This window comes from Mus musculus, chromosome 9 (assembly GCF_000001635.26).
Source record: "Mus musculus strain C57BL/6J chromosome 9, GRCm38.p6 C57BL/6J".
NCBI classification, from domain to species: Eukaryota; Metazoa; Chordata; class Mammalia; order Rodentia; family Muridae; genus Mus; species Mus musculus.
In genome coordinates, this window is record NC_000075.6 from 44,839,412 (window position 1) to 44,854,269 (window position 14,858).

General features: G+C 44.3%; 1 protein-coding gene across 6 annotated transcripts in view; it reads right to left on the reverse strand.

The window, feature by feature from the left end:
• Kmt2a (lysine (K)-specific methyltransferase 2A) overlaps positions 1-14,858 on the reverse strand; it is a 77,998-nt gene that overhangs the window by 36,057 nt on the left and 27,083 nt on the right. For all 6 annotated transcript variants that reach the window (XM_011242443.3, XM_030244217.1, XM_011242442.3 and 3 more), the window contains exons 2-10: positions 13,526-13,595; positions 7,993-10,643; positions 7,442-7,619; positions 5,978-6,212; positions 3,947-4,011; positions 3,122-3,505; positions 2,899-2,972; positions 2,152-2,283; positions 1,560-1,673 (exon numbers count right to left, since the gene is read on the reverse strand). In XM_011242443.3, the coding sequence (XP_011240745.1) occupies positions 1,560-1,673; positions 2,152-2,283; positions 2,899-2,972; positions 3,122-3,505; positions 3,947-4,011; positions 5,978-6,212; positions 7,442-7,619; positions 7,993-10,643; positions 13,526-13,595 (3,903 nt within the window). The remainder of the gene's footprint in view (positions 1-1,559; positions 1,674-2,151; positions 2,284-2,898; positions 2,973-3,121; positions 3,506-3,946; positions 4,012-5,977; positions 6,213-7,441; positions 7,620-7,992; positions 10,644-13,525; positions 13,596-14,858) is intronic.

Consider the following 14,858-nt stretch of genomic DNA (forward strand, 5'->3'; position numbering starts at 1 on the left):
GCTAGAGAGATAGCTGAGTGGCTAAGGGCACAGACTGCTCTTGCACAGGAGCCAAGTTTGATTCCCAGGTCCCAAATATAGGCTCCCAAGTGTCTGTAACTCCAGTAGCAGGGGATCCAATCCCTCTTCTGACTCCTGAAGGCAGCAGGCATGCACATGGTGTACATATGACATGCAGCCAAATCATCCACACACAAAATAATAATATAATTTTATTATATATACATACCTGGCAATTTATCCAATTACTTTAAAAATAAGTACCTAGCATGCAATAGGGTTAAAGAATATGCCATTATAAATTACCATTCTAAAAGTAAACACCATTTGGGCTGGAGAGATGGCTCAGCAGTTAAGAGCACTGACTGCTCTTCCAGAGGTCCTGAGTTCAATTCCCGGCAACCACAAGGTGACTTATAACCATTTGTAATGGGACCTGATGCCCTCTTCTGGTGTGTGTGAAGACAGCTACAGTTACATACATACTATACACACACACACATATATTAATTATATATAATATATAGTAATTCTTAAAAAAATAAAATAAACACCATTTCCAAACAACTCACCCAAAAGATAAGACTACTAACTATATTTCTTCTATTGGGAAATCTTTCTGTACAATTTTTTTGTTGTTGTTTCATGGTCTCTCTCTGCAGCTCTGATTGTCTTAGAGCTCACTTTGTTGACCAGGCTAGCCATGAACTCACAGATATCCACCTGTCTCTGTATCTGAGTGCTGGATTAAGGGTAATAATGCCAGCACACCTGGACCTGCATCCCTCTTTAACTGTCAGTGTTTGGTCACTGGGGGCTAATGACCATCCCACCATATGGACTATGGTCTTATTTGTCATTTTAAAATAATCTATCTCTCTTTTGCACATTTTCTGCTCTGTATTTTTCTACTTTTTTGTTGTTGTTGTTGTTGTTTGAGGCAGGGTTTCTCTGTGTAGCCCTGGCTGTCCTGGAACTCACTTTGTAGACCAGGCTGGCTTCAAACTCAGAAATCTGCCTGCCTCTGCCTCCCAAGTGCTGGGATTAAAGGCATGTGCCACCACACCTGGCTTATTTTTCTACTTCTTAATAATTGCTAAGAGCTTTTTATACTCATAGGTATTCAATATAAAAACCAACAGCAACCCTTTTTGTTCTAAGAGAAAAGTAAGAACTCTACAATAAAGACTAAATTAAAGAGATGAAAATATTTACTACTAGATTCCATCTTAAAATTTCTAAAAGTTAAAAAAAATACTCAGGGGCTGGAGAGATGGTTCAGCGGTTAAGAGCTCTGACTGCTCTTCTAGAGGTCCTGAGTTCAATTCCCAGCAACCACATGGTGGCTCACAACCACCCGTAATGAGATCTGACGCCCTCTTCTGGTGAGTCTGAAGAGAGTGACAGTGTATTCACATACATAAAATAAAGAAATCTTTAAAAAAAAAAAAACAAAACTAAGTAGCCGGCGTAGCAGAAGACAGACCTGCTAACTACCAACAAGAAGAACACAGCACAGTGGCATCATCACAGAGGAGACAGAGAAGCAGGCGTCTTACCTCTACATGCCCACTGCTGGCACAGAGAAAGCACACTACTCTGGGTGTTATGGGGACAGAGGTCAGGATCCCTAAGCCTCCCATCTCCCACACATTTTCTGCTTCACAGTCTTCCTGTGGGGAAAGAGACAAAGATCACTTATGAAAGCTTCGAAGTGTCAAAACCAGGACAAACAGCATAAACACAGAGTGCCACAGAATGCCAGGAGCGTTCACTTCCACTAGTCCAAACATGAGCAAGTGCTGCTTTAAAGCACTATAAACTTAGATGCAAACTATCCGTTGAAAGCCCACTATTGGTGCGATGCTACGTAAACAGCAAAGATACACCGAGTCTGAATGCACTGTGCTTTGCTGATTCGGGTAACATGAGTTTGAAATAATTCTCTTCCCGGATGCTGCTCAGGATGTCTGTGCTTTCCCACCAGTTCACAAACGGGCCTCGGGCTGACTAGGCTTTCAGGTACCTGAACCTGCCTGTTAGCTGGAGTTCTTGTTCATTCCTCTAGTGGGTGCTGTTTCCCTTTGAACGCTCACCTTTTCTTTAAAGGTCATAATGTTCAATAAAGGCATGATCACTAAAGACTTTTACCTTAAAGTCCACTCTGATCCTGTGGACTCCATCTGCTGGGATTTTCTGCTTAGAACTGATGCCATTCGAGAGTGGGTTGAGGATGTTCAAAGTGCCTGCATTCTCTTGTTTACTTACTGGAGGTGGCTTCTCCTGAGACAGAAGATGAATGTAGAAAACAATGACTTGCCCTCATATTGCAAGAGGGGAGAATACAAATGCCTATTTTTAGACATGGAAACATTTTTCAGAGTAAGTATCCTATTGAAGGAGAGGGAGCTAGCTGTGATGGCTCACACTGGATGGGGAAGTAGGAGGATGCTGGAAGTTCAAGGCCAGCTTGACGTACAGAGTGCGACCCTGTCTCAAGATAGAGGAAATGTAATCTTCAGAAAAGTCTGAAATTCTGTCTCCATCCAGAACAGAAACAGTGTGCACAGGTACGGGCTGCTTTTGTAGACAAATGTTATTAACATATATACATAGATAACATGTATACAGAGGGCAGAAACCATGCCAGATGCTGTCAGAGTAAGCTGTGGCTAGACTACAGCATACCAGGCCATAATGAAGGCAAGTCAACAAAGCTAAGAGACCAAAAAACAAAACACCAATCAACCAAGAGGGGCGAAAGCTTACACCTGGATTTTGGGAGACCCCACTGCCATCTCCAGAGAAGCAGGGGGGACAGTTTCATTCGGGCCAAGGCTCCCGCCACAGACCAGAACAAATGCATCCCTAAAGAGGTGCAGCCAGCTGCCCGCTCACCTTGTCCTTTGGTTTTTGTTTTACAGGGATACTTGGGCGGGGGGCCACTTTTTTCTGCTTGCTTTGCTCTGGCCCTAAAGGATTCAAAACAGATTTTGGTCAGATGCCAGGAATGAGTACTTTCGGACTGACTGGCCTGTTAGAGGGCCACACAGAGTGTCTTCTAGACTTCAAGGTGACACAACCAATCCGGCTTTCTGTTCTGCCACTGTCCGGCACTCACCTGGTTCTGGGGGTGGAGGTTGCTTTTTCTTGGGCTCACTTGGAACGGCCTTGGGAGCTTCTTTTTTCTGCGGTGCTGTGCTAGGAGGCTGAGGGGGGACGACGGCTGCTGGCTGGGAGACCTGCTTGCTGGACTTCCGGGATGCTGGCGCGCTGACCTGTTTGGGTTCAGGCGCAGGGGCAGGCGCAGGGGCACCCCCTTCTTCACTCTTTTCTTCCACAGGTTTGCGGGGTGGAGGCTCACTGCTGCTCTTCTTTGGGGCAGGCTCCTCCCGCGGTGGCGGGGCAGCCTTCTGAGCAGGCTCCAAGGGGCTCTTCACAGCAGTGCTCTCTTTGCTCTCTTTCTTTTCAGTGGTCTTAGACTTTTTCTCTTTCTTTTTCACAGCTAGGAGAACAAAACAAGATCATCAATGCGTAAGCGAGGAAAGTTTCCACGGGGAAAAAGCACAAGAGCTCTGTAAGAGTCTCGTCCCCGTCTCCTGCAGCCAAAGCAGGTACTCAGTCTCCACAAAGCTGAGGCCGTGTTGATCAGGTAATGCAGGGAAATTTTATTGTTCTAGCAAATGAGCAGAGCTATCATTTTTACATGAATTTTAAACAAGTGTCTTAATTATGGAAAATTTCAAACATACCCCAAAATAAAGAGTCAAATGAACCCCCATGTACCTATCATCCAGCTTCAACAACCACCAACTCCCCGGGAGAGAGCAGTACTTTAAAAGAAAAACACAAACAAAAAAACCTAGTATTCTCTTTACACTGAATGCACACGGCTGCATGACATTAAGGTACGGGACGTCACGGGAAGGAGCTCGCACACCACTACCTTTAGTCTGCTTCTGAAGGGAGGCTTTGGAAGGCATCCACTGCAGATTCTGACATTTCCTCATCCTAGGGTAACAAAGGATAAAGCATAAGACAAACTGAATATAAGCGAGAAGAAATGAAATAAATGCTTGCTTGTGTGTCTGCAAAAAACAGTGGGTCACCACCCAGGGTCATTTGACAGAACAAGGACTTCTTAGGGTTCAGTTTAGTTTGAACTTTTAAAATTCTTGGGTTGAAAACTTTACCTACCTTTAGGATCTAAAAGGACCAAGTGTCATATAATTTTTGAAATGGTACTCAAATTTCTTGTAATTTAATATCGACTTGTACCCCACACAGATTACCCCTCCTGTTTCCTCTCCCTGCCTGCCTTCTGTCCTTCCTGCTTTGAGACAGTATCCCATACAGCCCAGGTTACACTATACAGTAGAGGAGTAATCCTGAACTCTTGATCCCCCTGCCTCTGCCTCTCAAGTGCTGGCATCAGAGTAGACACTAGACATGATGATCAGTATTTTTTACTGTCAAATAATTACTGCTCTCTTATGAGATATAATATTCATGTCCACGTATCAGTAACTAAAACTCACCGAGTCCTTTGCTACTAGAAAATTACAGGTGTATCTCATGATATGTTTTACCCTATAGTTTAAATTTTACAAAATTTAAACTTAATTGAATTCAAACTGTACTAAATCCATCCTCATCACTCCACAAATGAATAAATTCCAGGCCCCAAACAAAGGTTCTATTTTTGGAACTGGGGAGTGAACATCGGGTCTCACATGTGTAAGGCAGGAAGTCTGCTGTGAGCTACATGCCTTGCTCACACCCAATACACTGTCACCTCAAAATGTAGCTTAGGCACCTTTTTTGATTTTTTGGTTTTTCGAGACAGGGTTTCCCTGTATAGCCCTGGCTGTCCTGGATCTCACTTTGTAGACCAGGCTGGACTCGAACTCAGAAATCCGCCTGCCTCTGCCTCCCGAGTGCTGGGATTAAAGGCGTGCGCCACCACGCCCAGCTCTTAGGCACCTTTTTTACATTATGCAAATTAAATTACTACTTGCCATTAACGTACCCAAACCAAAATTCCTGCTTATTTCCAGAAACCAAAACATAGAACTTTGTCTTTTTAAGATAGTCTCAGTGTATAATCTAAATTAATCTTGAACTCATAGCAGTTTTCCTGCCTCAAGCTCCCTATGCTGGGGTCACAGGCATGAGCCCCCACACCCATCTTAGGACTACCTCCTGTCTTCTAGAGACCATATTCCCTGCGCTAACGATGGAGCATTTCTCAACTACAGTTTATGTTAATCACTTTAATGTCACTCATTCGTAAGTATCTCTTGTGCCAGGCACTTTGTAGGAAGCCTGGTTGCCAGAACTACTGTTCACATAATTCTAATACATTTTAAACAAATCATCCCAAATGGCAGAAAGTGTACCCCAAAATTGACTGAAAAAGTAGTTTATATCTTTAAAACCTCCCTATGCCAGGCTGAGAGTATCTCAATGGCAGAGCCCTGGACTAGCACGTGTGTGGGTTCAAGCCCTAGCACTGACCACCCCCACCCACAAAATAACCTGTATGAATGGAAATATTTTGAAAGAGTCAGAAAGTCAAATGTATGACTGAAGGTCTTTCTTTAAGAAGAAACTATTCAAAGCTACACTAATATAGTAGTTACTAGTCACATGCAGCTATTTAAAGTTAAAAAAATTAAAATTAAAAATTATTTTAAAACATGTAGTTCTTCAGTCACACTAAGCACTTGTCAAGTACTCAATGGCCACATGTAGCTACTAGGTGCCACACTGAACTAACCACAGGAAGAACGTTTACTGAGACTGTCCTATACTAGACGGCATGGCTGCAGAATACTTACTCAGCTCAGACCTTATCACATCACAAACGTGAACTCTGCATCTAACTTAGAGACCCAGCAGGTCAGTGCAAGCACACCAGGTTGTCACCCCATGTGACAAACCGTGAGGTCACTGCCTCAGAGGAAGACTCACTCACTTGCAGCATTGCTTCTTTATATTGCGGCCACCAAACTTGGGCTTGTCCAGGCAATTAGTGCAAATGCCACAGTCCTCAGGCACCTGGCAGCCAGGACATTGTCCGCACCGCCTTGATCGCCGCCCTTTCTTCACCGGAGGCTCCTGAGGTGCCTTGTTTCTGGTGACAGGCTTAATTGGTTTGATGGGAGGAGCAAGAGGCTCGGCATCTTCTGAGCCAGCAACTGATGACTTGTCTGTTAAAAAAACCGTATCTTTAGTTCCAAGGGAATTTCTAACACCTTCTTGAGAAACCCTCAGAGTCCCTTCGTATCATTAGATACATTAAACCTCACCTGGATTGCTAGTCAAAACAGAAGAGTTTATAATATAGCCATACACAGAACTCAGAGGTGTTCAAAATAATTATCTAAATGCTTTTCAACACCTTCAACCGATAGCTTGATGAAAGCAAAAATCTCAGTGTGAAAACAAAACACCTTGACTGCAAGTCAAGAGCAAGCTGAGAGCTTCTGGGAACTCTCTCTAGATGACTAACCATCAGGAGAAGGCACCCAGCATTGCAGAGTCAGATGGCAGTCATGAGGACATGCCTATCCTGGTGATTGTTTTGTTTTTGTCAACGTGACACAAGCTACAGTTATCTGGGAAGAGGAACCTCAATTGAAAGCATGCCTCTGCCTCCAGACTAGTTTGTAGGGCATTTTCTTGAGAAGCAACTGATGAGTCGGGGCCCAGCCCATCATGACTGGTGCCACCCTGGACAGGTGGTCCTGAGTTGTATAAGAAATAGAGGCTAACAGCCGAGAGGATCGAGGCAGTAGGCAGTGGTCCTCCAGGCTCTCAGCTTCAGTTCCTGCCTCTAGGCTCCTGCCTTAAGTTCCTGCCCTGGCTTTCCTCAGTGACTCAGTGGTACCTAAGAGTTATAAGATGAAATAAACCCTTTCCTCCCCAGTTGCTTTTGACCATGGTGTTTTATTCAGAGAAGCAGTTGAAAGCCTAATTCATAGAGTGTTTCATAGACCTCTATTCCAGGAAGTGTAAAAGACAAGGGCTCCAACTGCTGTGTCCCGAAAACCACAGGTAGGGAGGGGTCACGCTCAGCACAGCTGCCTCCAGGCAGGTTCTTAGTGTGGCCAAGAAAGACGTCAGTATTGTTTCTGAGAGAAGAAATGCCTGACAGCCTTGTCAAGCCTTTCTTCTACTGCACAGCAGTCTAGGAAGGCTTTGCCCATTCTTCTTCCCTTTCAGGACTCACCCTCGCATCAGCATCTGATGGCTTACAAGTCTTCCCTGGGTACCTCTTCTTTCTGTGGCTCTTCCTCTGACTAAATCTTTACATATTTAGTGCCCTGCAGCTATCTGGTTTTGGTCTGTTGTTTTAACCCAGTCTAAGGAACTGTGACTAGCCCACCAGCACCTGCAGAACGACAGTGAAGCTCCAAGGTCGCCCTCCCTGACTTACCATCATTCCCCATGGAAGACAAAATTTTTTCTCGTTCTTCCCACGGTAAGGCACTCAAGGTGGGCATGTCATCAGGAAACACAGCTCGTTTGCGGCCAAGGGCAACAGCAGCTCTTCTGCAGACATGTTTAATCCGGGGTCCTCGAACAGAGGTTTCTGATGAATCACTTTCTTGACCCTGAGTATGAAATAAGCCACAAATTAAGACAACCATGCATGTTGCAATTTACAACAAAACGAAGCCAAAGTATACCTAATCAATTTATTATAATCTATCAGCAAAGCATACAACTCTTAACTAATCCTAGCCGTTAGGCCGCTATATGGAAATCAACTACTCCTCCACCCTAGCTATACTGTCCCTTCTATGTTGCTTTAGAACATAATTTTCTACTTCTTACAATACTCCAGGTCCTTGAAGGACCACTACACATACCCCACGCTGCCTAGCTCCTATAATTGATGCAGCTCAAACATTTAGCCTAACCCAAACCTGCCCCAAGATGGGGCTCCATGACCCTGGCTTTAACATGTGAGGCAGGAAAGAGTACCTGTGCTTTGGGCTGGTCAGTCTGTTTGAGACTCTTACTCTTCTCAATCTTGCAGAGCTGGGCTTTGGCCTTTTTTAGGAGGCTGGCAACCCTCTTGTCAGTCATTGGAAGCTTGTCTGCCTGAGCCAACATGGAGCCTATGGAGGAAGTGGAGTGTTTAACAGTGCTAGATGAAGGAGCGGAAAGGCAGGGGGTTCTCTCCTTCTCCAGGGACGGGGCAGCTGGGCCGAGGTCCAAGTTGTTTTTTTCCAGATTTCCTCTCCCTTTCTTTATAAGAATTTTGGCTTTGACAGCTGTTGTGTCCCCAAGAGTCACAGGAGCAACATCAGCCCCAGAATCAAGTGACGAAGACTTCTTCCGCCCTGTTGCTTTTTTGGCAGAAGATGAAGTGCCAACATCTTCTCCAGCAACCTTCTCTTTGGAAACCCGACCCACAGGATACAAAGCAGAGCTACTCTGAATGTCTGAGCCCTTTTTCCTTTTCTCTTTCCTTGATTCCCGCTTATTCTCCTTCTCTCGCTCCCGGTCTCTCTCTCTACTCTTGTCCTTCTCCACGCTCTTGTCAGCATCGCGATCTTTGGACAGCTCCTCCGGGGCTGTGTCTTTCTTTCTCCCCTTCTCGGTCTGAGAGCCTGGGGTGAACCATGGGAAGAGAGCAGGGCTATTTGACGAGAATGGCTCTGCCAGAGCACTAGTCTGCTTCCTTGCTCTCTGATTTTTTTCTGTAGATTCCCCAGACTGAGTTAGGGAATGAGAAGGAAAAGTAAAAGTTGGGTTTAAGGCACTAGCGGCAAGAGGACTAACGGGAATGCTTAATGAGGAGGAGACAGAAGACGGGGGAGTGAGAGGTGACAGCTCAGAGGTGCTAAGCCTTCCGCTTCTTGTCCTCATGGAGTGAGAAGGTGATCTTGGTTCAGACCGAATCGGACTAAACACTTTCCTTTTCCTTTTTCTATTAGATACTCCCGAAGAGGACGCTCCAGAAGAAGTTCGATTACTAGGCAAGGTCACAGACTCAAATATTCTAGAGTGTGCCTCACTTGGAGTAAATCTGGGAGCTCTCAGAATGGGGCTCCTTTTATGAATATCAAACCTTGTTCCAGAATGGAGTGGTGAAAACAACCGGGCCGAAGCGGCAGTACCAGATGCAGAAAAACCAGAAGCAAAGCCGACATCCTCGGGAGTCAGCGGAGGGGGTCGGAAGTTATCAAATATTGGTTTGCGAATCAGACCTTCTTTGGCATACTTTGCTGAGGAAAAGTACTGTGGCTCTGACCTCGAATGTTTTAAAGAAGTCCACCTAAATGTTGGCTCCCGCAAAATAGATTTCCGCTTCCCTTGCATGGGAGCAGCAGAAGCAGGCAGGAATGGTGATGCTAAAGGGATGGTGGGAGGCATAAGCCAAGGTGTGTGGTCAGAGATGCCGGAGGCTGGCTGCAGTGGAGGGGGAGGGGTGAGCAGAGGCGGAGGTGGCGAGGAGGAGGTCTGCTGCTGGGGGGCACTTTGTAGAGTTGGTAATTTTTTAGTTGCTCTAGATCCAAAGCTTCTCTCAGACATCGAATACCGTCTGCTTCTCCTATCATTACTCTCATTTTCTGGGGACTGGGAAATAGGCAGTGGAGTATGAACTTCGGGGGTATTACTGCGCTCCTCGGGAAGTGCCTGGATCTCTTCAGAGGCCTGAGAATCTGAGGTGGTATCGATACTGGGGCTGCTGGATCGGGAGGAGTCTGAAGACATCTGAGAGGAGTGCTGGGAGGCGGCACTGGACTTCTCCGAGGATCCACAGGACGTGGCGCTGAATCTGCTGTTCGGGGTAGATTCCAGGCGTGCAATCTTCATGGGTGGGTCATAATCCTCATCCTCTATGAACCGCCGGGGAGTCTTGATGATCCTCGAGGAGATGGCGCTGACCACAGGCATGATGAACTGCCGGATATTCTTGACCTGCGTCTTCACCTTCCTTCCCTGCAGCTGAGCCGCTTCTTTCTCAATTTTCTTCTGCGCCCCCTTCTTTGCCCTCTGCAGGAGTTGCTTAGCAATTGTGGCATCTGTCCTTTTACAAGAAGGAATAATCCTGACCGGTTTAATCCTTCGAGGGCTTTGTCTGACAACTGTCTTATCTTCTTTTGTGAGAGGGGGTGTTCCTTCCTTGTCTTTCCGGACCTTCTGAGGCTTTTCCAGTTCAGAATTAATGAGAAGACCTGAAGGGGTCTTTATCCGTTCTGTGGATGGAGGCCTTCCTCGCCGTCTTACAATCTGCACCCCCTTCCTTCCTATTTGGAGCTTCCCTGTCTTAAACTTAGACTTGAGAGGAGACAGTTTACCTGCTCTTAACTTTTTAATCTTTGTGGCTTGCTGGAACATGGCAGAAGGGGTCCGTTTAACTTTTTTCAGGCTATCCTCTTTGCTTCCTTGTGTTAACTCTGCAATGTCCTTTCCATGTGTGATTTTGATTTTTACCCCAGGGAAGGTAGGAGGTCTTCCTCTCTTCTTTTCTATGCTCTTAGAATCTTTCTTCTTGATTTTATCTGCAGATTTGGTCTCTGATTTGTTTAGAGGGGAAAACACAGATGGGTCTGAGAGGATGGCTGGGTTCCGGTCAGAGCCACTTCTAGGTCTCCCGCGAGGTTTTCGAGGACTAGCTTTAACTGTGTATAGAAATTAAACAATGAAGAGCATATATTTAGCTGTGTAGTTCAGGTCTTAGTTAAGCTGAATATAATTTAGCACAGGCCATTTTGTAGCGAGCTCATTGGGACTACTGAGTCAATGCTACATCTTAATTGTGCTTAATTTCTTCTCACCAAATATTTACCTCAATAACACAGTGACACCCCACCTAAAAAAAAAATCTAATTACTTTTTTGACATAAAAATCAAAATAAGGTTTTCAACTGAAGTGACCTAGAAAACAGAAATTCCTGCTCCTCCGATGAGCAAGATTTTTATTCCTTTTCTAAAATTAAAAATAAATAAATAAACAAATAAATAAAATTACCATTTTTTGAAATCTGTAATACATTGTTCAGTTCATTCACAAAGAGTTGCAGTTCAGAACATGTTTCAAAAGCTGAGAATGGAGCTCAGGAGGCTAAGACAGAAAGGCTGACAAGTCTGAGGTTAGCCTTGAGCTACACAGAAAGACCCGATCTCAAAACAAAACAGAGCAACCACACCCAAACAAAACAAAAGCACACACAAGAAAAACACCAACTCAACCAAGACGACAGTGGACATTCCAACTCTTCAATCTGTAACTGACTTTGAATAAATCTGAACAATATCAATTTGAACAATATCAATTTTCATGCAAAGAGGCGCCTTCCCGGGCAGCTTAGCATCCTGTATTTTCAATCTGTTCTGGTAGAGTAAACTAAGAAAGGCTTACTTCAGAGAAATGCCTACTCACGAGACATCGGCACAATCACCAGCACTGGACACGAGAGTGTACAAAGCAGTCAGTGGCTTGTGTGATGTGTGCCTTAGTCTACGCTTTGCTAAGGCTTCTCAAACTAGGTAGTCCCTAGTCCCTAGTTACAAAAAGATTTAGCCCCCGCTGATGTGAAGGCAAAGCAACAGTTTATTAAGACAGATCACTGCTATTTCAGATAAAAGAGAAAGCTAGGTGTGATGGAACACACCTGGAAACCCAACACTAAGGAGGCAGAGGCAGGAAACTACCCACAAGTTCAAGGTCATCCTGGTCTGCCTATGGAGTTCTAGCCAGGGCTACATTATTGAGATCTTCTTACACACAGGAATCTCCAAAATTATAAATATGTCCAACCTGCTACTATGAAGACAGTTAAGGAGCAAAACTTCCCCTAACATCTAACAGCTTGCACTGAAAATGCACCAAAAACTGGCTCCAGCAGCCAGGCATGATGGCTCACACTTGTGACCCCAGGACTTGCCACCTCCAGTTCAAGGTTAGCCAGGGCTACACAGTGAGTTCTATGCCAACCTGGGCTACAAAGTAAGACCCTGACTCCAAAAAATCCCTATGGTTTGGCTTTTGTTTGTTTTTTAAATTCTTCCTTAGCTTCTCAGTGTTATATAGTAAAACCTTATCGCCCTTCCTAGGCATCAAAAGAGATTTCCGACACTATGAACATCTGTGCTATGGAGCTGCTTGGCAACACAACAGACACCCACCAGGTCCAGTGGCTGAACTTCCCAACAGAAACACAAGTGCAGTACTCACCAAGTAGCATAGGCAATTTCCCTTAACAGATTAAGAGTTTACAAATCAATTCTCAATGTATACTAATTATAACCAACGCACTGGACTATAAGACAGTAGATAACACTTTATTTAAGCAATATATAGCCAGATGCCTTAAAATAACAAGCACGACAGTTAAGGTAAACTGATGCCAAGAAAAGCCTCCCTAAGACTATGGACTCGACTCCTGAACGCCGTGGGGCATTTCACGGGGCTGCCAGACGACTTCAGCAACTCTGAAAACCACTTCTATATCACTTTTTAAAAGAAGCTTTCACAGACAAGTAGAAAAAGCAGAGCAGAGAAGGGTCCTTACTCAGCTGGCTAGCTTCTTACACTTGAGGCGCACACTGGCTCAAGGCCCTGTCCTCATTTTTATCAACTGTAAATGAAGAGTTAGAGTAAGAATCTTCTATAGAGACTTAGATTCCATCATCTCTTAAAGAAACCACTGCTACCATCTAAAAAACAGGGCCTAAGATACTGGTACCAGTAACCAGGCAGGAATACCATCACTGGGCACACAAAAGTTGTCAGCTTGGGTGTTTAATTGGATTACTACATAATACTTAATGACTTCCAAATGAGACCCAAATGTCAGCAACCATCACAAACTAAACAGAATAAAAACATCTAACAATAGAATATTTTACTAGTCTGTTTATCCACATAAACAAAACCTTACTAGAAGTCCAGATACTGACAAGATGAGAAGTGGGTTTCCCATCATCAGAGCCTCAAGTCTTTCCTCCAGCTCAGTGATCCAAGCTAATAAAGGTAAAGTCCACTGACTACCTTAGGAAACTGCCTGTAGGTCTAGAATTTTGTTGAGAACACTGATAAACAATGCTGATAACTGGAAACATCCGCATAATTTTCAGCTTCTTTATTTTAGTACAGCCTTTTAAGGGTTAGGTAAAATGGTATCATACAGTGCCAACATGTTTCTGGTTCTTTGACAATAAAACACTAAATTTCATCTACCAAAAGACAAGAGCCAATCCCCCCCCCGCCGCCGCCACCCCCCCCACAAGCATAAATACTACCATAGAATAGAACACAATAAATTTAACCAAATTTCCCAAAATCTTTCTGTAGAAACCTACTTCCCATGCCCAAGTATTACCCAGGAAAACAGAGTGAAGAATTTACAAGCACAGGCAGCAGGAACCAGTCTGCCCAGTCTAGCTCACACAGTTTCCTGGCCTGGGCTGCAATCATCCTTACTAACAACAAGGCAGGAGGAAGCCATACTCTCCTAACAGACAGAATGCAGATCTGTGACACGTGCTTTATTGGCCATACCTGAAGGAGACCTGGTGGGGCTTCGCACTCTGACTTCTTCATCTGAGCCAAAACCTAAGAACTGCTCATCCTACAACAAAGGAAAATTATTTTAAAATCAGAAACAAAAACATAAATGTGAATAAATCCAAAGGAAAGGCCTAGATGAAACAAATGCATTGGAAAATTGGTGTGTGCATCCCAATCATCATTATCCAAACAGTCTATAAAGTCACAGAGTTGCATCACACATAGTAGCTGTGTGATCACTCAGCAATGCATAGAAAGCTTCTCTCTGGTGAGCATTAGATAAGGAATAGTCCTGAATTTCAAACTACAGGTCCAGGTCCAAACCTTTCAAAGATAATTTTAATACAAATAAGCAAATCAGTATAAAAATACACAGCCACAAATATAGCAAGTCCTTATAGCTACAGACATATAGGGAATAATAACATAACCCTATGATGGTCTCTTGCCTGCTAAATATCAGAGTAAGCGCCTTAGCTGTCAGCTCCTTAATACAGGAGCGGTTATTCAGATGTGATTTCTGTACATCTGAGATTAGAGAGTCTCAACATGCGTTTTATGGTAACACCTTAAAATGCCCTGTGGTAAGAGACATAATGGTGGGCAGCAGTGATGGCGACAGGAATCGTAAACTGACCACACACAGGTGACAGGGAAACCTCTTATTGCCAATTCTGCTTAGCAAAAACAAAAGCAAAAACTCTCCTTACCTCTAACTTTTAACCTACCTTAAAAAATACTAAGAATCATTTAGCCTATTTTGGACAAGTTCTCAAGAAAAAGTCTACTGAAACATATTATTGTATGAATTTACTGAATCAGAAAAAGTTCTTTCTAGAAAGACAGAGAGAGGGAGGAGGAGAGGGAGGGGGGGGAAACAGAGAGAGAGAGAGAGAGAGAGAGAGAGAGAGAGAGAGAGAGAGAGAGACTCGAGGGGAGAGAATATTTCAGATTCCACAAACAAAATCCACACAAACAAACAGCACGATGCCAGAGTCTGGTAAATCCCCAGCTGTGTCCCAGCATTTAAAGTCTCCAGAGTTTCCTCCTGTGGACAGCGCCAGGACAACAGGGGTGCACTCCCACTGAAGAGCTCTTCCTCAGTTTAAAACTAGAGCCAGGCTAACAAGGCCCTTAACCACTTACCAAGCACATGAAACATTTTAGACAAATCAGCAGTTCAACTCTTAAAGGCTGTAGGCAGCGTATTTCCCTCTGAGACTAAGGTGAAAAGGTATTTTAAAAGCCTCATCCGTTAGGAGCAGTGGCTGATCTCTAGAGGGCTCAGTTTTCTTCCTTCCTTCCTTCCTTCCTTCCTTCCTTC